General features: G+C 44.9%; 2 protein-coding genes across 10 annotated transcripts in view; one reads left to right on the top strand and one right to left on the bottom strand.

Annotated features, from left to right (window-relative positions):
- The window catches only part of TINAGL1 (tubulointerstitial nephritis antigen like 1), a 115,686-nt gene extending 96,318 nt beyond the window's left edge, over positions 1-19,368 (top strand). The window contains exon 11 of the mRNA XM_083511634.1: positions 19,357-19,368. The gene's annotated coding sequence lies outside the window, so the exon portion shown is untranslated. The remainder of the gene's footprint in view (positions 1-19,356) is intronic.
- COL16A1 (collagen type XVI alpha 1 chain) overlaps positions 1-24,021 on the bottom strand; it is a 131,600-nt gene that overhangs the window by 24,644 nt on the left and 82,935 nt on the right. For 2 of the 9 annotated variants that reach the window (XM_083511546.1, XM_083511553.1), the window contains exons 31-53: positions 23,224-23,331; positions 21,856-21,978; positions 20,015-20,068; positions 19,610-19,651; positions 19,459-19,494; positions 18,311-18,364; positions 17,768-17,836; positions 17,623-17,676; positions 15,724-15,750; positions 14,988-15,053; positions 14,753-14,806; positions 14,574-14,627; positions 12,155-12,208; positions 11,798-11,833; positions 10,935-11,048; positions 9,581-9,616; positions 6,564-6,647; positions 6,328-6,363; positions 5,713-5,757; positions 2,171-2,224; positions 1,296-1,349; positions 645-698; positions 342-386 (exon numbers count right to left, since the gene is read on the bottom strand). In XM_083511546.1, the coding sequence (XP_083367672.1) occupies positions 342-386; positions 645-698; positions 1,296-1,349; positions 2,171-2,224; positions 5,713-5,757; positions 6,328-6,363; positions 6,564-6,647; positions 9,581-9,616; positions 10,935-11,048; positions 11,798-11,833; positions 12,155-12,208; positions 14,574-14,627; positions 14,753-14,806; positions 14,988-15,053; positions 15,724-15,750; positions 17,623-17,676; positions 17,768-17,836; positions 18,311-18,364; positions 19,459-19,494; positions 19,610-19,651; positions 20,015-20,068; positions 21,856-21,978; positions 23,224-23,331 (1,353 nt within the window). The remainder of the gene's footprint in view (positions 1-341; positions 387-644; positions 699-1,295; positions 1,350-2,170; positions 2,225-5,712; positions 5,758-6,327; positions 6,364-6,563; positions 6,648-9,580; positions 9,617-10,934; positions 11,049-11,797; positions 11,834-12,154; positions 12,209-14,573; positions 14,628-14,752; positions 14,807-14,987; positions 15,054-15,723; positions 15,751-17,622; positions 17,677-17,767; positions 17,837-18,310; positions 18,365-19,458; positions 19,495-19,609; positions 19,652-20,014; positions 20,069-21,855; positions 21,979-23,223; positions 23,332-24,021) is intronic. The other 7 variants (XM_083511548.1, XM_083511554.1, XM_083511547.1 and 4 more) reach the window with 6 other exon arrangements.

The raw sequence follows: 24,021 nt of genomic DNA, 5'->3' as shown, positions 1-24,021 counted from the left end.
AGGACTCCTTCTTTTTTAAACCCAATTCATACTTTTGAAAATATTGTTATCTCTATGGAAGCTTTTGTTATGTGAATGGTGTCACTGACCCCCCACGGACCACCAACTAGGAACTACTGATGTAGTAAATAGATCAGAAGGTGAAAGATTGGGGAGGGGGCGAAATTTGGTCTTTCCCAAGGTGCCACTGAAATTTAATTAGCAACAATTCTTTCTAATGTGGTCCAATTTAACCAATTGCTGGCAAAAGTCCAGGATCACTGTATGTGACACCAGGTGCCCACTGATAAAAGTTTGATTGGCTATTTCAGAGCATACATACAACTCAGCTGTGAGCTTACCGCTGGTCCAGGGGGCCCTGCAGGACCATCCAAGCCTGGAGGACCCTAAAGAAACAAAGGGAAGACAGAGGAGACATTTATACTGTAACAATCCGGGGAATGAGGCCAGGTTGGGGGAGATATTTGCCAAGTTCAAGAAGGATGTAAGAGTAGGTACCAAAGCGAGCCTCATTGGTGAGCATGTCCCAGAGCGCAGTGCCCCAGCTGAAAAGGCTCACCTTCCAGTCATTATCCACCTAACCTCAAGGAAGGGCCTCTGAGGATCATGCAGGCATGTTCAGGCAGGAGAAGACAGGCGCTTACCGATTCCCCTTTCTCTCCAGATGACCCCACGTATCCTCGTTCTCCTTTAGCACCCTGGTAGTAGGTTAGGTAGGTAAGGAGAAAGGAGAAGACTTGTCATCACATGATACTGGATTAATTGAGCAGGGCAGTCAACTTTTCCAGTGATTTTTTTCCTCCCCCCCCCATTACATTCAGAACTTTAAACCTTACATTTTGAATTTTCAAATTCTGAATTAAAACAAAACAAACATGGGTATTTTTACTATGGAGAACATTAAATATTAACTTGACATGTTTGATAATTTACACCTTAAATCTTTAAAAATCGAAGAGGGTCCTCAGCAGGGTATGCTGTAAAATTATTCAAAAGCAATTTTTTTTATATAAAAGTGAATTTTGGATAGCAAAAACTGACTAAATACAATGTGCTTGAGCCTGTTTTTGCCTGAGGCATTTCAGCTCTCCTGCGGACTCCTGCTTTGTGACGTGTGGGCCTGGCTGACCTGTTATATATGTTTGTTCCTGCACCACCAAAATAGATTTTGTGTGGCGGCACACCTGAGGCCCTCCCCACCCAGCAAGGGAGCCAAACCTTTCCCATCCTCCCTCCACCTTTTCTCTGCCTGCCTAATTTGCCATTCCATCCTTCCCTTTGCATGCCATACTTACAGGTAGCCCAGGAGGACCCATTGAGCCAGGATATCCAGGCTGACCTGGGGGACCCTGTGGAAAAGGATGTTGGAAAAGCATCAACACACAAAAGTCTTGTGGTCTCAGACAACCATCACAGTGCCAGACAAACTGCTTCCATGCATTCTTGAAGACCCTGATCATTGTTGCTGTGTTGCAAAACCATTCCAAAAAGCATGGCTGAATGTTAAAAAGTCAGAAATGAATGTGTCCTCTAATCCTCATTAATAATTGTAAGTTACCCAAAAGACAGTTGTTGTTACAAATTATTACTGAAGAAGGTAAGATGCTGGTCTTGGGTAAGTGTCAAGAAAATCTCTCCTGATCTAGACAATCTATATAGAGGGCATCACCTTTGATAGCAGATTTTTGGTTCCATTCATTGAGAGAAAATAGTCATCAAAATATTGGATTGTCCATCATATGCACTAAAAATGTCTCTGGTTGTCTTAGTAACTCAGTTTCCTGCTAAAACCACCTGCTACTATTTGCTTCAGCCACTCAGACTCATGAACACACAAAGAGGATCTCAACTAGGGTTAATAGCACCTATCCATCTAAGAGTGGAAGACAGGAGTGCTTGGCGTGCTCTGGTGCATGGGGTCACGAAGAGTCGGACACAACTAAGTGACTAAACAACAACAACAATCCATCTAAGACATCTAGTTGAAAGGTGCTCTAGACCTTCACCAGATATTTTGGACTACTACGGCCATGCTGGCTGGGGCTGATGGGACTTGTAGTCAAAAAAATGTGAAGGGCACCAGGTTGGGGAGGGAGGACTAGTCTAGATCGACAAGCCCCTTGCATGTTTTATAGCTCTTCTGGAGTTTAGAAGCAGGATCCATACTCACCGATTCTCCCTTGGATCCAGGGGGCCCAGGTGATCCACGTTCACCTTGGAGACCCTTTGGGAAGAAATGCAAAAAAGGGGTGTTTCACATTGTTTGTCCCATTTTCATTTAATTGCATTTGGTGTGGGTGGATGGGAGGGTGCTCTAAGCCATATAGCAGGGTGGGGATGAATGGAGAATGGATTGCAGAAATGAGAGCCCGGAGACACAAGTATTGAGTGGCCTCGAGGCAATCAAATACCACCTTCATCTGGCTACTGTTGCTTGGAAAGCTTTACCTCTTGTTAAGATTGTTTGGCATTCAGTTCTCCACAGTTGGCTCTTCTTTTAAGAAACTGGACCAATAAGATATTATTGATAATGCATTGAACAAAGTTTTGGAACAGCAGTGCTTATAACAGTATTTCTTCCCACATCTAGAAAAGGGCCAGTCAAGGAGAACCTTGCAGCAGATAACCTGTGTTATCTGTATGACAGAATTTTCATACACACACATGAACACATACACATACCTTCAAGTCCAAGTATCTTACCTTGATACTCTTTCAAAGGGAAAGTACTATGTACATCCCCAACCCTTCCCACAAAAAATTATTCCAGAAATGATATCATGACAAAAGAGTCAATTGATTGGATTTCTTTGTGCTCTGCAAAAGGCATCTTGGACAATTTGGTGAATGTGCACAGTAGCGTGTGTTGCACAGTAAAACAGCTGGAGAAGCTTTAATAACATAAACATGCAAAAAGAGCCTGCTGGAACAGGCTAATGGCCCATCAGGTCCAGCATCCTGTTTGCACAGTAGCCAACCAGATGCCTGTGAAAACCGGCAAGCTAAATAGCATCCTCCCCACCTGCGATTCCCAGCAACAGTTTGGTTGACCTGTCACATTTCCAGCATTGCCATTTTGAGGATTCTAGAGAAATCAGTATCCCGTTGTTTTTTTGTGCTTTTTAAAACTACCTCTGCAAGAGCTACAAAAATCTGCTTAAATCCAATCCCAGTCTCCAACCATGGTATCATCCAATAGGTTTAGGAGGAGGACACAATCCAGCCCAAGTTGTTTTGACTAAATTCCATTGGGGTAAAATCAAAATCAAGCTTAGTTTGCAACCCTATGCTTTAGTCTTGAATCTCAATGAACTCAGTGAGGGTTACTTTTGTGTAAGCAAGCATGGGATCAGGTTGCTATTTGTGTGATGCATTAAATCCCCATGGATACTGATTAACTTTTGTTGAATTGTGCCCCAGGATTGAGCAGTGTGTGGGGAGAGGATTGTTCCCCCATTCCTTATGAGAGTCTTGCCAGAATTCTTACAAATAGTTGCTTGCAGGAAATTTGCCTTCTATTTTTTGTGGTGCTTTCATTCTAAATATTTTGGATATCTAAAGTCATTCAGATAATCTTTAACAGCTGCACCCCGAAAGAAGAAAAAGTGGGTGGGAAAAACCAGGCCCCCACCTTGTCCCTCCGCTATGTATGGTAACTGTATAACTCTTCCTTCTCCTGCTTTCAGCTGCTGTGTTCCCTCCACCACTAGCAGTGGGCAACCATCACCACACAAGATGCTCAAGACACAGGAAGAAGCAGTCTCTCAAAGCAACCAAGGACGTGAAGTGTAAGACAGGCTGAAAGGTGGGCCCGTTTTTCAAGCCCCAGCATAAGAAGTAGCCCGACACAGAAAGCCTGAGCACAAAAAAGAGGAAAACCCCAAATGGCACAGGAGATCATTTATTAGGAAATTCATTTTGAGCCTATGGAAATAACTCTAGTCAGTGGATGTGTTCTAGGGAACTTCTAGACTGTTTCTGCTTTGAGGAGGGATTCCACCACACACTAGCAAATTCAGGTTGTGCAATCTAAGTTAATTTGGAGCTCTTGTGCAACAAACCTGCTTCCCTCAAAGGCCAGACTTTTTGCAATAAGGAAAGTGATGGGAAAATGCATGAGAAACATGGGCACCTCCTGACTACGACTGTGGGATGGAGGGGTTACTATTTCCCTTATAAGCCACTGGGGAGAGAAGGGTTTCAGCCAGAGTCCATCCTATTCCATTTAAGATCTGGAGAGACTGAAGGTGAATGGAGTAAACCTGGGCTTCACTTCTGAATAGAAATCCCAAGACGCAGGCAGAATTCTCCAGAGATTACAACTCATTCATCCATCCTTGCTAGCAACTTTCAGTGGAATATTTAGCAAATGGAGTATCATTTTCAGTTTACAGGATTGTCAGGAGCAGCAGCTGGCTGTACATACAACTCATCAGCTCATTTATCTGGTCAATGGGAGTCACTCCAGCAGTTACCTTTTATTCAGAAGGCACTGTGTCACAAGCAGCCCTTAACTGGGTGTTGTATCTAACTGACAGAGCTACACAACATGGAATATGAGAATGACTTCTCTATTCATTGTCATGTGACCCACAAGAGTGAGGAGGCTCCCCTGGTGCTGCTAACAATGTGGGGTTAGTTTGGGTTACATGGCGGTGCTGGGCAGTGATGGTTTTCACTGGACACACTGTTGACACCACAGGGCCACACCGCATAGCAATTAATCACACAGACTGTGGGAGTTACAGTGCCATTAGTGGGATGAGGTGCTGAGGGATGAGATTAAGGAATTAACAATGGTGATGGTGGTGGTCAGGTGAGGGTGGAATGAGGATTTCAAGAACCAGAAACACAATTTGCATACACGACACAGAAGGAAGGCGGTTTCATTTTGGAGTGGAATCATAGAATCTTAGAGTTGGAAGGGACCCAAGAATCATCTAGCCCAACCACCTGCGATGCAGAAATCTCAGCAAAAGCATCCATGGCAGATGGCCATCCAACCTCTGCTTAAAAACCTCCAAGGAAGGAGAGTCCACAACCTCCTGAGGGAGACCATTCCACTGTTGAACAGCTCTTACTGTCAGCGTATGTTCAGTTGGAATCTCCTTTCTTGTACCTTGACATTTTTCCAGCGTTTATCCACCATGGGTTCACAGTCAAGTGGAACCACTTCATCTGAAGGGATTCAACTCACAATGAACTCCACAGCCAACAATTGTTGGACAAGCTATGCACTTAGAGAAAAGTTAACTGTGGGAATCCATTCTATGCGTAATCTTTGTGGGCAGAAATGTGACTAGATCTGTCAAGGTTTCCCAGCATTTGGCAGAGGTGAAGATGTTCCTTCATAGCCAGGACTCTGGAAGGTTTTAGAATATGCTTGTATGGGGCTGAGGGAAGACCACAGAATGACCCTGATTAACCAGTTTGGGGGCTAGGATGAATCCCAGATTAGATGATTCCCATGTTGCCAAAAGGTTGGAGAGCCTTCCAGTCCTGCTGATCCACATCTACAGAAGATGGGCCTTTATCAGGCAACTTGACTGTATGGGGGTGGGGGTTAGATCATGTGACCAAGTGTGCATGGGAGGTTGGCTGTGCTATTAGATACAGAGCCTGGAGTAGGAGGGAGGAGGAGGAGGGGTGAGAAGCCAAACAAGCGGCGGCGACAAAGGACTGCACACAGCACGTGCTATACTGGGTTCTTACAGGTAATCCAGGTGCGCCAGGCGTTCCAGGAAAACCTGGGGGGCCCTATGGGAAGAAACAGTGAAATCATACCTTGGCAATCACATTGGCTAGGCTAGGGAAGGTGGGTGAAGACGGAGGAAACTGAAAGCAGAGATTTGGCTTGAATGGACAGGGCTTTCCTGATACAAGCAGGACTTAATTTCTCCCATTGCAGCACCAGTGTGATGGACTCACCTTTCCAAATGAATCCATCGCTGTATTCCCCCAAAGCAAGGCTACCTTAGAGTACAGAGACCTGCCTATCCCTTCCTTCTCCCCAATGCAATTCGAACCCTTTTGGTTGGAACTTGCATTAAACGCAATGAGCAGCTGCTCACAGCCTGGATGTAAAAGGCCAAATATGGACCAGGCACAAAATAGGAAGGTTATATTTAAATGCATTTTCTCTCCCTGGCTCTTTGGACAGATTTCAGCTTGTGGTGAAAAGGATGCTGCAAGGGTCAAAGGCTTGAGGAAGGAAACAAAAGCATTTGCATTGTGATTTTAAATTGTTGCAAATTGTGAATGGTGCACAGGCAGGCTAAAAATCTTTACTGAAAAGGGAAACAAAAAAGCAGAAGCTAATGTACTCACAATTGGTCCAGGAGGTCCTCTTGGGCCTGGTAGGCCCTGCACAGAAGGAGAAGCAAAGAGAAAATTATAATTCCTAAACTCAAGATACTGTGGCAGCATTGTGGCTCCTTGGTGTCTTAATAATAATAATTTATTTATACTCCACCCATCTGGCTGGGTTTCCCCAGACACTCTGGGTGACTTACAGTATATCTAAAAATTAAATAATTAAAACATCAAGCATCGGGTGACATTACCTGTTCCCCCCTCTCTCCAGGTAATCCAGGGATTCCAGGATGGCCAGGACCTCCAGCACAATCTTGGTCATTGCTACTATCGCCCTGGAAGGAAAGACAAGATGCATTGAGTCAATCCCAACTTTTCTACACAGTTAAAGGATGCCAGCAGTTTACAAACAAAGAACGGCATCTACTGGAGTAGGACTTCCATCAGCTTTCAATTTACAAGCTAACGTGATCCTGGCAATTGCCAGAAGGATAGCCATGCTGGTCTGTTGAAGGAAGAACAACAAAGTGTTACGTGGCACTTTAAGAGCTAACATATTTATTATGAATAAATAGCTTTTGAGGACCACATTCCATCCATTGCACTAAGTGTAAGCCTGAATTGGCAATCATCTATTCATGCAAATATGAGTGAGTGAAAAAGCACAGGAATGAGTTCAGAGGGAAATAAAGTGGGAGCAACAAAGGATGTAATTATCTGAAAACAAAATAGTTACATTGTCCAGTTAAGAAGGCAGTGGTCCCACCTTGTTAATCAGTCACTGTAACTATTTTGCTTTCAGATCATTGTCGTTCTTTGTTGTTCTTGCATTTCATTTCCCTCTGAATTCGCTCCTACTCATTCCTTCCCCTGTCATGTGATACATATGTTTACCAGTTCAGGATTGTGGCTCAATCCCATGGTCTATGAAACCTTGTGCCATAATTAAATTTCATATTCTTTAAGGTGCCACAAGACCTTTTGCTGTTTGCAGTTCTGGTAGTTGTGATTCAACTGGTAAAAATTTCCTGATGTGCTCTTTGTCCTCTTCCAGATTTTTTTAAATAGACAAACAGAAAAAAATATATATTTAAGACATAGGTCATGAGAATGAGCTCTCTGTTTATGCTAGTTGCTTTAGTCCAATGGTCCTGGATTTTCACACAACCCCACCACCAATGAACATCTATTTGGACTTCTTTCAAGAAAACAGCTTCTAGAGAGAAATCTCAGTAAACTGAGCAATGATGACCATGCAGTAAATTTGGTCATTGCCAGACCTAAGATTGCATAATTTACAGTTCAATCCTAGGCATGTTCACCCAGAAGCAAGTTCCACTGAGTTCAATGGGACTTCTTCCAGGCTAAGTGCATATAGGGTTGCAGCCTTAAGGAGGAGCCAACTCAGACTTTCAGATCCATTTCCCTTTGGAACAAGACCCAACTTGAATGCCAGAATTCACATCAGAACAGATCAGTGAACTGGCACTGGGCTAGGGAACTTACATTTTCCAGAACCCACAGTCCCATAGAAGATTAAATCAGTGTAGCAGCTGTTTCGGGCTGCCTATTTGCATGCACTGTTGACTACAGACAAAATACTTCTATATTTAGACTCATTCTAAAGTGGGTAATATATCATTGCATCTCCACCATTTTTTAAAAATGACAAATAAAGTTGCAAAGGTCCTTGATTCTGAACAGGATCACAGAACAGGGCTATGGTGATCTCTTATTTTCCCCAATACCCAGTTAAAACTGCCCAATACCCAGTTAAAACTGCCCAACCGCACTGTTCCAAGCTGCATTTGCTATTTGACAGCCCCTCCCCTTGGCGCCCAGAGGAGAGACAATCCATCTGGTTTGGTGTGCTTGCTTAGATATTTTTGTGGTTAGATACTTTTTATTGATTCCACCCATCCCGTAATTATTTGTGCTGTATACTATTCAGATACAATAATACTGCCTTCGATTCTGCTTGTTAACTGGATGAATTTCCTTCACTGGCCTGGTTTTCTCCTCCACAGAGCCATTTCCGGTTCCCAGGGAAATGACGTTGCGGGCTGGGAGCAAGACCTAACCATGCGCATGGAGCAGGATAGCCCCTGCACCATTGGGGGGTCCTTGGCTGTATCATCCCTGGCTGACCAATCTGGACGGTCTGGGGGCGTGGCGTGGGCTATTTAAACTGCCCGCGGCCAAGGACTCACCCCCTTTTCAAGGGTATTCCATTAAAGGAGGGGCGTGGTCTCTTACCGAAACCCCAGACGGGGGGCTAGGGCCATGGCATGACCCCTAGCAGTGACCCTGGGGGAGTTTCTAGTTGATGTGCATCAACAGGCCTCCCCCTACTGGTGGTTAACCCTTCCAAGACTTCCTGAGGATGGGCAGGAGTCAGATATAGTCGTGTGGTTTCCAATGCCTAAGGCAATAGCACTCACATTCTGTAACCAATAAAGTTGTGGCCTTTTTCACCCATTAACCCAAAATACTGTTTCATGTGTCTTTATTCCAACATCCCGGGAGGGTCTGGGACCTTGCTATGCAATTATTTTTGCTACTGCACCACAGTGAACTACCCAAACCTGGGCTTGTGGTTAAGCTCTCTTCATAGGTTTATTCTTAGCTACAGCTCATGGTCTATCCAGGCTATGGCTTAGCAGTAAAACAACCATGGAGGGCAAGGGTAGCTGCAATCTCCTCCTCAGAGGAACCTGCATCCTTGCACATTTATGCCAAGCCATGGTTCTGCCATGGTATTTCACCCGTGGAAGGTACAACAACTGACTTTCTGGAATTATCGTCGGATTTTAGCTCACCATAATAATCTACTCAAGGTACCTTTGGAGATCAAGGAATGATGTGAAATACACATATCTTCAGAATCCCCTAAGCTTCCCCTAAGCTTTGCTGAACCTGAAGTCTCAGCAACTTGAGCTGAAGAGTGAAGTGTCTTGGATCAAGGATAGTATAGAGCAAAAGGGTCTCAAACTGTATCAGTATAGACTGGCATTTTGCTGCAGGCATATATATACCTGTACAGCACTGCTAGTGAGAACATGATGATCAAGAGGACACAGAACTAGGTCTCCCTCACTTGGCTGATGATGAACCCTTAGTGCAAATAGCATGTACTGATGAGGATACTTTTTGCATACCACTGGGTGGAAGAAAGGTACTATTGATTAATTAACTCATAGCATATTTTAGGCTTTTATCTTTTCCATTATTCCGTCTCCATAGATACTCAGCCAAGAGTTTTACTCACCCGAGCCTCTTCTGCTCTGGGGTAAAGAGCAAAGCACTGAAAGCAGAAGAGATGCAGAAATTTAATTTCTTAGCCAGAGTTTGTAGTACGACTTAGCATTACAGCTCAGCACTTGCCAGAAACACGTGAGCAGCCATATTTTCAAGGGATGCCAATGAAGCAGTGGGTGACCTGATTAGTGCACCGCAGAATCCCTTGCAATATTTCAGTGGATGCTAAGGCATCAGTCTTGGACCATGAGTGGCATTTGATAGGTATAATCTAAGAAAACCCAGCTGTTGGAGCTGCTTATGTCAGTTCTGGGTCATGCCTGGAAAGGGGCTGGCAAGTAAGGCAAAATATGTATGATTGCCCTACTCCTGGTCATGCCCAATGTCCTTGTGTTGGGCCTATCACTTCCATAGGGACCCCTACAGGTGGAGCCCAACATGTGTCAACCTGAATCCCATGACTGATGCAGTGAGCTCTATCTGTGTAGCTCTCATGCAAACAGGAAGTCCAAAGCATAGGGGGGGGGTAAGGGGGCCACTTGACCACACAGTCACAACCCCCTTCTGTATATAAAAATGGGACTCTACATAGGACTATATGTTGGCACGTTGACCAAAGGCATTTCTGTGATTTGTTGAGATTGAGCAAGATAGCACCAGAAAGCATTTCCCTCTGCAAGCATATTTTGGGGCTCTCCTGCACTCTTTGCCAACATTTACTGGTTTATTATGGGAATGAGGGCAGGATTTCATTACATTGAGAAAAAAGTCACTTGCTGATATTTGAGCTCTCTGACAGTAAAAAACAAACAAACAAAAAACCCCACCCTGAATTTATCACATTTAACATATATCACCTCCCAAAATGTTAAGAATTGCCAGTAGACAGAAAAAAAGAAGAAACTCTAGTGGTTAGATAATGGAAAAATAAAGTCTGGGCAGTGATCAATATAATTATTGGGGGGGGGGGATAACAGAAGTGGAAACTCTGGCTGGACAGATCTTGTAATGATTTGTTGTGAAAATTATTTTGACGGTGAACCATATTACACATTTGTATATTACATTCTGAGATGAAATGTTTGTATTGGATATATGTGTGTTTCATGCATTCAGAATTGTTTTATAATCAATAAACATTATGATTTTTTTTAAAATCTGGCTCTCAAATGTTCATGTGTCCTGAGTTTTTAGCATTTCCCATCACTTACTAAGATGCACAAATGTGTCACATCATCTTGGCAGAATGGGCTGTTATAGACTCATGCTATTGCAAGGTCACTGATTTCACAGTCTGATTTACAGTGCTCTTCAAGCCTAGCTACAGGAATCTGGATGTGACCAAAGCCTGACTGGCTACTCACCCGTGCACAATTATCTATGCCAGGGGCTCCCGGCATGCCTTGGTCACCCTTTTCGCCTTTGGTTGCGCCGGGGACTTGGGAAGCTTGTATGTTAGCACAGTCTCCACAAATGTTCTGGCAAGGGAAGAAGAAAAAGAGGCTGAGAAGCAGAATATTCCAGCACTGCCTGCTGCCTTTCCAACATTAATTGTCAACATTTGTATTAAATGATGTACTATTTGTATTGTGAATGATGCACAAGTAACGAGGAGTGGAGGAATCCTGCCAGCTCTGGTGAGAAGGATACTGGCAGGACAGTCTGTGTCATTTCTGCACTGGGGTTTGTTACAGAAGCACTTTCACTGACTAGCATCTCAGTAAGATGAAGCATCTGCAAATGTGGCAACGCCTTCCTAATAATTGCCTCGTTTTCCCTGTTGCTCTGTGCGCTCAGCACAATTCTGCTGGAGTTTGTCACCAATGGCTGTGGCAAGTGATTCTGGTATTTTCCATTATTATTGTTGTTGCCGTTGCCACTGCTGTTGTTATTGTTATTATGCCACCCTTCCTTGGAAAGTTGCCCAGGGTGGCACTCAAAATAAAATAAAATAAAATAAAGACATAAAATAAAAAACATAAACAAATACAATAAATAATTAAAATCTCAAAAATTATTTTATCACAGTCTCTAGGATCACCTGAAGAATGCCCCACAGACTATGGCTTACTGAATCACTGCTGCAGTCCAGCCCTCCATCCAAACACAGAAACACCTTGGGCAGGTGACTTTCTAACCATTTCTTGAGAGGACAGCTTTTGCTGCCATCTCACATTCTGTCGCTCACACCGGAGCAAAAGCCAGCCAGAGGTCCTTTTTGCCTTACCTTGAGGACAGCCATGCTCTCAGCAGCCAGTGGTCCCTGCAATGGGGAGATGGAAAGGAGGAAAGAGAGAGAAAAAATGCATAGATAAAACAGAGCCATCTTCCTTTTCTTTTTTATCGGAGCCATGAGCTTCTAGGGAATTGTGCCAAAAGCAGCATAAACACCTAACAGATTCCCTCCAGCAGCCTCCTGGCCCTGCTTTTGATAAAAACATAGCTTCTAGTTTGCACCTCTTCTGCACTTCTCCTTGGTGGGGTGATGGAGGAGGCTTGGGGAAGAGCTGAGCAAAAGGGGGCAGCACTAAGCACAGGCCTGAGCGAGGGCAGGAAAAGGCGGACACTGCAGTCCTGTACCTACCAAGTCTCCCACCGGCCCAGGCAGTCCCGGCAAGCCATTGTGTCCTGGGATGCCCTAAAGGCAAGGAGAAACTTTGAATATTTTGAGTGCTTCCCAGCTGTTGCCTCCTGAAGTGATCTTTGCTATCTCAAAGGGCTTCTGCTGCAAGATGTTGGCACCTCAAAAGCACCAGAACTTGGGACCTACGATACTTGCCTTCCATGCCAGAACACCCCTCACTGTGTCTTTCCAACTCCTTTACCTATTCCTCAAGCCCTGACTGGCTCCTAGACTGGCCTCTCCATTGGTTGGCAGCCTCCTATGCACCTTCTTCATCAGGGTAACAACCAATCATTGACAGTCTGCTGGTGACTGTCACCACCAAGTCAGGACTTCCCTATTCCTCTCTCTGACCTGAGAGATCTAGTGATGTGATGAACCCTGTTTCTTCCCTTTGAGCTCCCCTAAGTCCCCAGCATGGCTCTTCATCCACACTAGGGATGGAAAAATCTGTCAATTTCAGTTCTCTTAGTTCCTGGCTTTTCCAGTCTTAGGGCTCATCCCCACTTCCACAATCCCATACCTAGAAAGCATGGGTGTGAGCAGTTTTCCACTTCTTCCACTCCTTTCCCAGGGAAAACCTGCTCTTTGGCACTCATTCAGAGCAAATGTCAATTCATGAAAAACCCGATTGATGTTTGCTCTGATTCAAGAGGGCAAGGATTTGCTGTACCTGATTGGGTAAAGAGGAACACAAAAAAGGGAGGTGTGAGGAAGTCAAGAAAGGAAGCTAATTAAATATGGTTTTAAAAGTTGGAGTTTTTATGTTTTGTATTTTGTTGGGTGGAATCTTATTTTTTTTGTATTTTATTGTTCTGATTTGTCTTATATGTATCTTTGATTATGTTTTGTTTCTTTTTACTTTTGTGGTAGTTATGTGTGTTTTCTTTTAAAACTTAATAAATATATTTTTTTTAAAAAAAATGATGTTTGCTCTGATTCAGTGCTAGAGAGTAGACTTTCCTGGGGGGCGGGGAACAGTGGAACAAGCAGAAGTCTGGATGAGCCTTTAAATCCAGTTCTTCACATTTCTGTAGCAATTTCCTTTGAAAAATGCTAATGAATTTTTTTTAGCATTTCATTTCAAATTTCTCCTAATAAACACACTTTTGCATGCTGTTTTGGTTCTCATATTGTTTTGGAAAGTGCAAATTTGATAGACCCGCTTTTAAATGTGAGCTGAATCAAATTTCTCCCCCATGGCAAAGCAAAAACACATAAGGCCTTCTTCAATCATGTAATAAGAAGAAGCCTGTACAATGTATGGAGGAAATACAGAGATATTCTGGAAAGAAAAACACCCTTGTGGATATCACTGACAGAAGCAGTGGCAGTCAAGAAGATGAATCTCAGAGATAAATGGGGAACCCATAGAAAACTGGTGAGCATCCAAGAAGATGAAACAAGACTTAAAGAAAGATAAGAAAAAGATAAGGGCTGGGGGTGTGAAGGCTTAGGAGAAGTATCATGGGTGGGTGTGATTTTCTGCAACTTAGATCAGGACTCATAACGCTTGCATGGTATTCTCCCCACCTCTAGAAGGCACACCTTTTGTTCTTGCAGCCAACAATTGTGTAGAGGGGATGGGGAGGCATGCCTAAGATCTAGATGCCCTTTAGAATGAAAAGGTCTATAAGACGGGAATACATCAGTTGTACATGTGCCATGTGGAACATTGCCACAGTTCTCTGTTCTGTAACCAATCAATGTGTCTTAAGTCAAAACAAGCCTCTGCTGTTATGTTTAGTTGGGGTGGAGGAACTAGACTCATCACCCCACACTGATATCTGTGTTCTGGGAGGGGAGAAAGGGCAGGAAAGGAAATGTTGTGAACTGGTTCTCCATCCAAGTGGTACCGAGGGCTCCCCTTTGCCAGGGCAACATATAGAACAAACAGGTATAGTGTTCCTTTTGGAGAGCAATTTCTGCCTCCTGCTCTTGATCAACCAACACAGGGATGGCCCAGCAAGAAAAGGGTCATGGCATTGGGACTCTTGCTGGACTTCTCCACCTTCCCAAAGCTTTTTAGCATTCCAGGTCATTTCCATGAGGGTGCGATGAGAACTGCTGAGGGCAGCACACTGGCTCACAGCCACAACACAACTCATTTGTTTAGCACAGCACACAGCACACAGCACCAGGACTGGGTCCCCATCTAAGCAGAGCTGCTGCTCTTCCTGTGCACTGCACAACCAAGGAAGTCAGGGGGAGTGGGAGTGAATTCTGGGCTTGGAAGCCCTGCCTCTTCCAGGTTAACTGAGTCCACTAATGCTGTGCCTTATCCACTCCCCCACCACAAAGAATACAGGAGCTGGCACTGTCAATGCATACCTGTTCTTGTCTGCAGGATGCTGGGGTATATGGGTCTCCTACCACTTACCTGCCTCCCAGGAGCTCCTGGTGGGCCTGGAGGGCCTGGAACACCTGGCGGTCCCTGTTAACACCACAAAGAAAGAGAGAGGAAGAGGTTAAGAGAGCTACGGGGCGGGCGATGGGGAGAAAGGAGCCAAGGTCGCTACGCACAGAGGAGCAAGCATGCACATACACACACCCACACACCTGAGGGCCCGGCTGAGGCTGCCAGGAAGTCCCGATCCACAGTCCTGGGGCACCCTGCGGGTCCAAAAGGGGAGAGCGTTTAGCAAAGGCCAAGCAGGACATGGGCGTTCCAGCCTCCGGAGCAGCAAAGGCGTTGAGCGGAGAATGGGGGGGCACAGGTGGCTTGAACCATCATCCAGCCTGGCAGCGAATCCCCAAGGCCTTGGGGGCAGCAGGAGCATGTAGTGATGCTTACCGGAAGACCAATGTTGCTTGAGTCCACGCGAGGGCCGGGCTGGCAGCTGCACTCACCAGAATCTCCCTGAGAAGATAAAGGTGAGGAGGGTAAGGAGGGAGAGACACCTGGGGACCAAGGAGTGGGAGCACAGGGATCTTTTCCTACTGGAGAAGGCTACTGTGCCAATGGAATCATAGAATTTGTAGAGTTGGAAGGGACCACAAGAGTCATCTAGTCCAACCCCCTGCAATGCAGGAATATTTTGCCCAATGTAGGGCTCAAACCCACAACCCTGAGAGTAAGAATCCCATGCTGTACTGGCTGAGCTATCCCAGCTCATGTATGGCTTGTGGGCTTCCCAGAGGCATCTGCTTCGCCATTGTGGGAGAAGAATAGATAAGCCTTTGGTTTCAACCAGCAGGACTCTTCTTATGTTCTTCGGGGCTCTGGAATGGGACACTTAATCAAGAGTCAGGGGTTGTTATTCCCAGAGTAACACTTCTGGTCCACATGAACAAGGAGTGGCAGAGTGACAGGGTGTTTCTGGCTCCTCCACATGTTGGATTACTCAAAGGTGCACTGTGCTTCTCTCAGCCAGTGCATTGAATCCCCAGAAAGATAAGAACTGGGAGAATTGTGTGCAGCACATGACAAAACAGCAGGTGTTTGTTGTATAAGATGCTGACGGTGTGGAAAGACACCAAAAGGAACTTAAGTGTTGCAAAATTTGGGATGGAGAAGGAGGCTGACCCACCTTCTCTCCTCTGGCTCCCTTTTCACCCTAGAGGAAAAAAAAGGAAGAGAAAGAAGAGTCAGATATTTGGAGAAGCGTGCTGCTGGCAATAGCACACATGCACACACATGTGCAGAGTGATTTCATGGTCCCATTTGCTTCTCAGATATGCAAAGAAGCACACCTGTAAGTTCCTTTGATCAGCTCTCTTTGGCCTGCTTCTTTCACTCGTTTTCATGCCTTCTGACGTCCCACTGTCTGGAACCTCTGAGCTCTGAGCTAACTACCATATTTTTCGCCCTATAGGACACACTTTTTCCCCTCCAAAAATGAAGGGGAAATCTGGGTGCGTCCTATGGGGCGAATGCAGGCTCTCGCTCTCCAGGCTTCAGGAACACATCCGCAGCCTAGGCAACCCTGCGGGAGTTCCCGCAGGGCTCCCTATGCTGCGGATAGCAGCCTGCCGCCCAGCACGAGCGACACCCTGAACAGAGCGCCCCTCGCACCGGGCAGACATCCGCAGCATGTTGGAGCCCTGTGGAGTTCCCCGCAGGGCTCCCCATGCTGCGGATAACAGCCTGCCGCCCGGCGCGCAGGGCGCCCTGAAGCAGAGTGCCCCGCCCGCCGGGCAGACGTCCGCAGCGTGTTGGAGCCCTGTGGGAGTTGGAGCCCACCCTTACCTTCCACCCGACATGATAACAGCATTGCTGCACTGATAAACAAGCTGAGTGACATGCTAAATTCAATCGGAACAACTTGAGAACACCAAGGACCACGGAACAGATCTTTGAAGGCTGCGCACAGTGGCTCCTATTGAATAATTGAAGGTCTTCCCTCAAAAGAGGCGCGCATAATTAATAACCCCCTTTATATCTCTTGCTAACATTGGGAGTTATTAAAGAAAAGTACGCACCCCAAATCCAATTTATTTTTCAGCGCCATATGTTGGCCTTTGAGGCACCGCTCGTCATTAGAGCAGCGCTGAGCATTTGCACTGCAGATTTCAAAACCGCCATGGTGTGAACAATCATCTCTGCTTTGCAAACGAGAAAGCATGTTCTGTGCTGCATGCTTCGCTCTTTGACCCTCGGCCGCTTCAGTCATCTTTAGTCAGTCTTATTTTGGGGTGGAAATGAAGTGTTTACACGAAACATCCACACATTAGTCATGCCAAAGCTGGATCCAAAGCTTCAAAATTCAGGCTTTCAACACTTTCGTTTCAGAGCCTGCTTCCAAAGAGAGTGGGGTCAGGCAAGTGCTGTGGCCTGGAGGCGGGCAAAGGGCCAGCAGCACTCAGGGGCATCACTCTGATAATTTTTCACAGAGCATCCAAGAAGGTGAGAAGCAGCATGAGCGAATTCTTAGTTGCACAAGCCCCTCTTCAATATTAAAGAGGGCACTGAGGGCTCGCCCACACATTTCTGCTTGTCCCAATGCTTTTCCCTGGGAAAACCTGCTGTTTACTACTGAATCAGAGCAAATGTCAATAAGTTTTTGCTGTGGATTGTTACAATTCAGCAGCAAACATAGGCTTTTCCTGGGGAAAGTGGTGAGACAAATGAAAAACCGCTCAGACCTGTCCCTAGAAACGTGGGACAAACGGAAAACCTCAGATCCATGCTTTCTAGGGAAGTGAGAAGCAGAAGTTTGTCTCTAAAGGAAGGGTGGATCTGGCACCTGGGCATTTTTAAGAAAGGGAGGAATCTTTCACTGATTGGATTCCATCCAGGTAGCAGCCATGGCAGGATGCATCTGACAGGCCTATCAAGTTCCTTTTGTTTTAAGGCTTTCAAGGCCAGTGCAGGTTTTTGCCAGCAGTGGGATTGTCAGAAGTGAGTGGTTCACAGGTAATTAAGAACCTGGTGCAGCCAGATGATTAGACAGGATCATTTTAGTTTTCAGAGCACACAGCTTGCCCACCTTTGAACCATCGGATCCAGGAACTCCCGGGAGGCCCTGCTGGCCTTCTCGGCCCTGGAGGAAAATATCAGGACAACAAGAGTCAGAAAGCACAAAGCGCTGGCTGGTTGTAAGATTTCCGGAGCTACAAAGCAATGGCACTTACTGGTGGGCCAGTAACACTGGCACCTGGAGGTCCAGTGGGTCCTATGGCACCTTTAAGACCTGGGGAGCCCTATAGGGAAAAGAGCAATATTACATCCAAGCTGACAACATTCTGATGTTAATGGTGGAATTTGCTCTAAAACATGGTTAAGGCCCAAAACAATCTATGCTGGAGTTTTCTAATATCTTGCACAGATATTGTGGGATATAAAGTATACTTTGCAAACATAGTGTCTCCCACGCTCCTATATTAATGCAATGGAATATGGGATAGTTGCTGCAGGGTGCAAAGCAGTAATTCTATCTTCAGCGAAATGGCGCTGTGAACAGCACAGAATTAAAGCAGTTTTCTACTGAGGTTCACCTTGGAATAGGAGTACATGTCACTTCACTGATATTTTATCTGTTTCATCATTCATTCGATGCAACAGCTCACTGGTAATGAATAAGAAATTAAAGATGAACCCACCACAGCCATGAAGGCTATTAGATGCCATTTCTCTGTTCCCACAGCAAATTATACAACCCAGATGCCAATGCTCACCTTTTCCCCCTTTCCCCCAACATTTCCTGGTGGCCCTCGAGGTCCTGGGGGTCCCTGTGGCACAGAAAAAAGAGAATCACAGCACATGTGAAAGAGACAGGAAGAACAAAGCTGGGTTCTGGAAACATGAAGATATCTCAATAGCAAAACATTTCCTTTTGTTAGGCTTTTGCCAACCTGGTTCCCCCTCCCCCAATGCTTTGGACTAGCCAGCTGATGAGGATTATGGGCTCAAAACCTCTGGAGGGCACCAGGTTAGCAAAGGTTGCATTGGGAGTTTGCAAAGCCTTTCGGGGGGAAAGTAGAGATGCCATTGAATTTTCTTGCTATCAATTTCAGAACGTTCCGTACATTCCTACTAGAGGAACTACAAAAAAAGTTGATGTAGTTTTGGGTCTAGATATGTTCTGTGTGCCATCCTTTGGGGCATCCTCCACTTGCCATGGTGAAGGAAGCCTACACATTCAGGCATGGGCATAGCCAGGATTTTTTTGGGGGGGCATCATCCTCTGTCTAGTAGATTCAGAATGCAATTTCTCAACAAGAGTTGCTTAAATTACTATTTTTTGACCCTAAGAAAAATCATCCTCCAAGTGACCGTAGTGAGTCTTTCAATCTCAAACATTCTGATTATTGCTACTTCCAGTGAAGTATTTTTACTTATCTGCTTGATTGGGTGAGCTGTTGCCCCCACCCCTACCCTCTGGCTATGCCCATGCATTCAGGGCAGAGTCGAATATACCTGAAACTAAAGCGACAAGGCAAATTTGGAGGTCTCTGGGCAGGGAATCATATAAAGATTATTGAGAAAAGGAAAATGAGCTTTGATAAAACTCTGCCCCAGACCCCATCTCGTTCCCCTTGTCTGGAATATCGAAGAGCCTTCTGCAAATGAGTGCTAATTTCCATGCTAGGTCATAACCCCTTGCAAAGCAGTTAACTCCACACTGCTCCTCTTGGGACTTTGCTGCTGGGTCATCAGGGCTACGCGGACCCTGAGTCTAAGGCCTTCCAGGTGAGAACCAATTTATAGGTTAGCACCAGAGCCTGGTTCAGGGATCCTCTGAGTCATTGTCTAGGCATGACAGGTCTACTGTGGCTGACCTGCCTTAATGTGGCTGAACAAGGCAAGGCGAGATTCTACTTACAGGATTGCCAGGAGAGCCTTTCTGTCCAATTTCCCCCTGAGAAAGAAGAGAGAAGTGGGTGGATCTTGTTCTAATCACAACACATGGTTGCAGAAACTATTCACACACACACGTGCGCGCGCGCACACACACACACACTGGCCATACTCACTTCTGGACCTTGGATTCCTATCCCTGGAGGACCTGGTTCCCCCTGGAAAGATGCAACACACAGATTAGTGGAAGCACGACATCACCAAATCACCCAAAGAATGAAGCACACCTGAGTCATAGCTATTTCAACAGCCTTGGCTCCGTGATTCCCCTTATCTCCCTCCCTGGAATTTTATGCTCCCTCCTCCTGCATCTCTGCACCGCAGCCTTAATCCTCTTCATTCACTACCCCAACTGGATGGTTGTGGAGCACCTTTTGTGGCTCATTAGCAATGGCAATTCACTCTTCCTCTTATCTCTTGGGCCTGGCTGTCAAAATAGGTAGCCACGCCAAGGTTTAAGCAGTGCTTGGGAGAAAGCAGCCCCATCTGTCTATGCAAACTAGGTACATGCCCTTGCTCACCTGCAGTCCTTTCAAGCCAGGAGGTCCCTGAACTCCTGGAAGTCCTGGTTTTCCCTGGTGGTGAGAGGAGGGAAGATGCAGTAGAATTAGCCTGAATAATTTAGAGCCCCCCAGAAATCACTCATGCTGGTTGCAACACATCTGATCCATATTCTGTTGCCTTAGAGGAACGAATTGTCTACCTTCTATGAGTTCACAGCAGGTTTTCAGTTGCTGTATAGTTCTGAGCTAGAAAGCTAGGGGGAAAGCTAGCTGTTTATCCGAGGAAGCTAAAACAGTCAGCATTTGCTCTAAATTGACATTCGATTTCAAATGAGTAGTTCTGGAAAATTTAATGGGCGCAATTAATCATTTTTAGACCTTTCAGTGCTGCAGATTTTTTTTTTTAATAGTATACTGGTCTATCAGAAAGTTACTAGCTTTGTGAAACAAACTTTTTAAAATAACTTCTTAAAAAGTACTCCAAAAAGGATATTTGTAAAGCAAAGAAATATGAGGCTCTTATTCCAGCCTCATCCTGTGAAAGGATATTTTTGCTGTCATGAACAACCAAAAGATAACATCATTCTGCATCTTGATCACTCTAATTTTGCATCAAGAAAAACAGAATTATGCAACCTTCATAAATCACGAACCACCATAAATCACGAACATTTGCATAATTTCCCTAGTGTGCATAATTTCATCTGCTTCAGCTAGTTGCAGGAAGGGATAATGCCATGCTCAGTGCAGGACCATTTCAACCCTACTCTTCTGCACACTGGAATAGACATTGCCTACACCCTTTCAAGCCTCTCTTCATAGCCATGAGGGATAGAAACTTGATTCTTTTTTAAATGAGATTTTCAAGATGCTGAATTCAGAGACCCTGTTGCAAATTCTCTGCCTTTCCTGTGCTTTTATGAAATCATGGGGTGTGCTTAGAATATGTTTCTCAAATCTCTTGAGACTCCCAGTACGAACAATGGTATTCATATTGTTTCAAATTATGTTTGAAGATCAGTATCTGTGAAAACAGAGCCATACTGCCGTCATCATCGGTTATCTCACAAACGATATTATATTCACAAACTTAATAGGGTTAGAGCATGACTTGCTTTTAAAATAACAAAGATGTCTTCCTTTGTCTTACCAAGGAATGCTAGTGTTTAAAATTATAATTATTTGACATGCTGATACTGAACAGAAACAGTCACCTGTACTGAGGGAAGATCTTTTATTGAGATCCTTTGTGAAGGTGTTGTGAAATGTAAATCGAGCCAGTTAATTAAAGGAATAAAAACGAGGCAGTTAACACTGGGTCATCCAATAAAAGTGATTGGCAGCAGGTTCTAGACGGATGAAAGGAATTAGTTCTTCACACAAGACGTAATTAACTTATGAAAGTTGCTATTGCAAGTTGTGCTATCTTAAAGGATTAGACATATTTGTGGAAGATCTATCAAAAGTCAACAGCTATCGTAGTTGCATGGAATTTCCAAAAACTTATTATTAATGGGTGATATAAGAATGCTGTAAATAAACAAATAAATGTACAGAGTACCTGAGTACCAGATGCTATCTTGGAAGCAGGGCAAAGGCCTTCCACCTTCATGCCTGCTTGTGATACCCACAGGTATCTAAACTGGCTAAAAGGTCATGCAACAGTTGACCAATCTATTATACAAACACAAATGTATCTGGTTCTAGGGATGCAGCCTGAATTGTTCAGTTTTGTTCACATAAATAACTCAAAGTAATGGTAGTTAATGACTGAACCAATCTTAAAACAGACTATCAGACTAAATTCTGAATTTGGCATTCTCAGCACCACTATTTTGATCAGTTGGAAAATTACTTACAGGTTTGCCTGGCTGTCCCACACCTGGAAGTCCACGATCTCCTTTTGAACCTGGTTTTCCTGGGATCCCAACCACACCAGAGAGGTCTCCACTGAGGGTGGGACAAGAGTCACAAGCATCACCCTGTGGGCCGGGATGGTGAGAGTGGGGAAGAATGCAGAGTGATATGTCAGCAAACAGGAGACCAGGTTAGATGTCCCAGATATCCTACCCCATTATCCCGAATCAAAATTTTCCATCATGTAAACACTTAAGACCAGAGGCCCATGTGGATAGTCATTGGCCATAGCAAGGAGGCAAGCTGCAATTGTGTCTGCTGGCTCTTTACATGTGTGCTTATGGGCACACACCCTGCCAGACAGGATGGTTTGGATTGTGCAAAGAAAGTTAGTGTGTGTAGGCTCCTCTTTGCAAACATGAACTTTAAAGCAGGGCAGTCAGGGTGGGACATCATACAGGATTCTGATCCACCCCACCCCACTGAGAGATATGCTTGAGGACCATTTGTCTAATGGTCAGGTACACAATAATTGATATGAACCAAGCTGAATTAGGGATGAACTTAAATGGGCTCCAAATTTTGTGGCCCTTTTTGCTTGTGGTGAACTTGGGAGAACCTCTTTCCCCGCACCAAAAAATAAAAAATAAAGGATAAAAAAAAATCAGAGAGGTGTGCACAAAAAAAATTGGCACCAGAGGAGCAGCTCATCCTTAGCAATGGCAATGGGTGTTTTCCTTTCTCCCCCTTTTCAAAAGTCTCTACCAACAGCAGCAGCGACAACACACCAGCTCCTCTTTCAGTGGTCCAGCCACCAATTTGTATCCTCCTCCCATTGCCTAAGATGTAGCATTGCTCCAGAGCATTGGCGAGAGTGGGGGTGGGGAGATAATGGTGATAGCAACCATTATTTTTACCGTTCTCCCACTCACTCAGTGCCTTGTTTGCAGATGGCAATTTTACTACTGCAAGTGCAGTAAAATACTCCTACTGGTTGAGTGGCCAATACAATGGAACCTTGGTTCTCGAATGGCTTAGCTGACAAACAAATCGCCTCCCGAACACCAAAAACTCAAAAGTAAGTGTTTGAACGTTTTTCGGAAGCCGAACATCCAGTGCAGCTGTTGGCTATTGTTTCCGGGGTGCCTGCACCAATCAGAAGCCATGCCTTGGTTTTTGAACATTTCGGGAGTTGAACGGACTTCTGGAATGGATTAAGTTCGAGAATCAAGGTTCCACTGTACAGGTGAGAAAGCTCACCCTGGGGTGAGTTTGGTTATTTGCACAGGTGCACACACACATCCTGTTCCAAAAACATTTGGTCCCTCTTGGCCGCATGGTGGTTGTACCCCAACAAGGGGCTTACTCACCTTTTCACCTTTAGCTCCTGATGGACCTCTTACTCCAGGTTCACCAGAAAGACCAGGCAAACCTGCTGTGCCAGGTATGCCAGGATCGCCTGGGCTTCCTGAAGCACCCTAGACAGGATAGATTTTTATACACACTTGTTCTTATTTATATTTACAACCTATCAAAAAGATAAAAATGACAAACTAGACCTCTCACCCTCCCTGTTTTTTTTACCCAACCTCAAGGCACAGTTCAGATCCAAATAATAATAGTAAAGGTTATATACTAAAGTGGAGAGAGCCTGAAAGATGCTGATTTCAATATAGAACTCATCCACACTGTGCCATGCTTTTTAGGCACAGGTCAGGGATTTCCAGAGCGGAGATTTTTCTTTTCCCTGCTGCATTTCCTGGGGAAACTCATGCTAGAACAAATGGCAATCTGCTGCCAGCACCGTTTGGCTAGAATTGGTGGTATATTCCCAGACCACCAGGTCCCAGTCGATCATCTGGTTGCTGGAATCTTCACTTCCTGAAGTTTCTGAACCATCTTCAAAAGGCAGCCCATTGTCTTGGCACAGCATGATAGAAACAAGGGATACAGACTGGAGTGGCTGTTTTCACAGGCCTACTTGAACCATGTGCTGTAACTCAGGGGCAGCCAAAAGCAGTGGGCAGAAAGGGTTTCTTTTGGGAGGTGGGGAGAGGAATTCTCTAGCTTCTTTGCTAGGACTTCCAAGACTACGCCAAAATCTGCCTTGTTTACGCGGTAGAAATCACACAAAACAATGGTTCCATTGCTAGTTTATGAAGTAAAAA

Source organism: Podarcis liolepis (genome assembly GCF_965112155.1).
Source record: "Podarcis liolepis genome assembly, chromosome: 7".
NCBI classification, from domain to species: Eukaryota; Metazoa; Chordata; class Lepidosauria; order Squamata; family Lacertidae; genus Podarcis; species Podarcis liolepis.
This window is presented reverse-complemented; position numbering and strand designations above follow the sequence as displayed.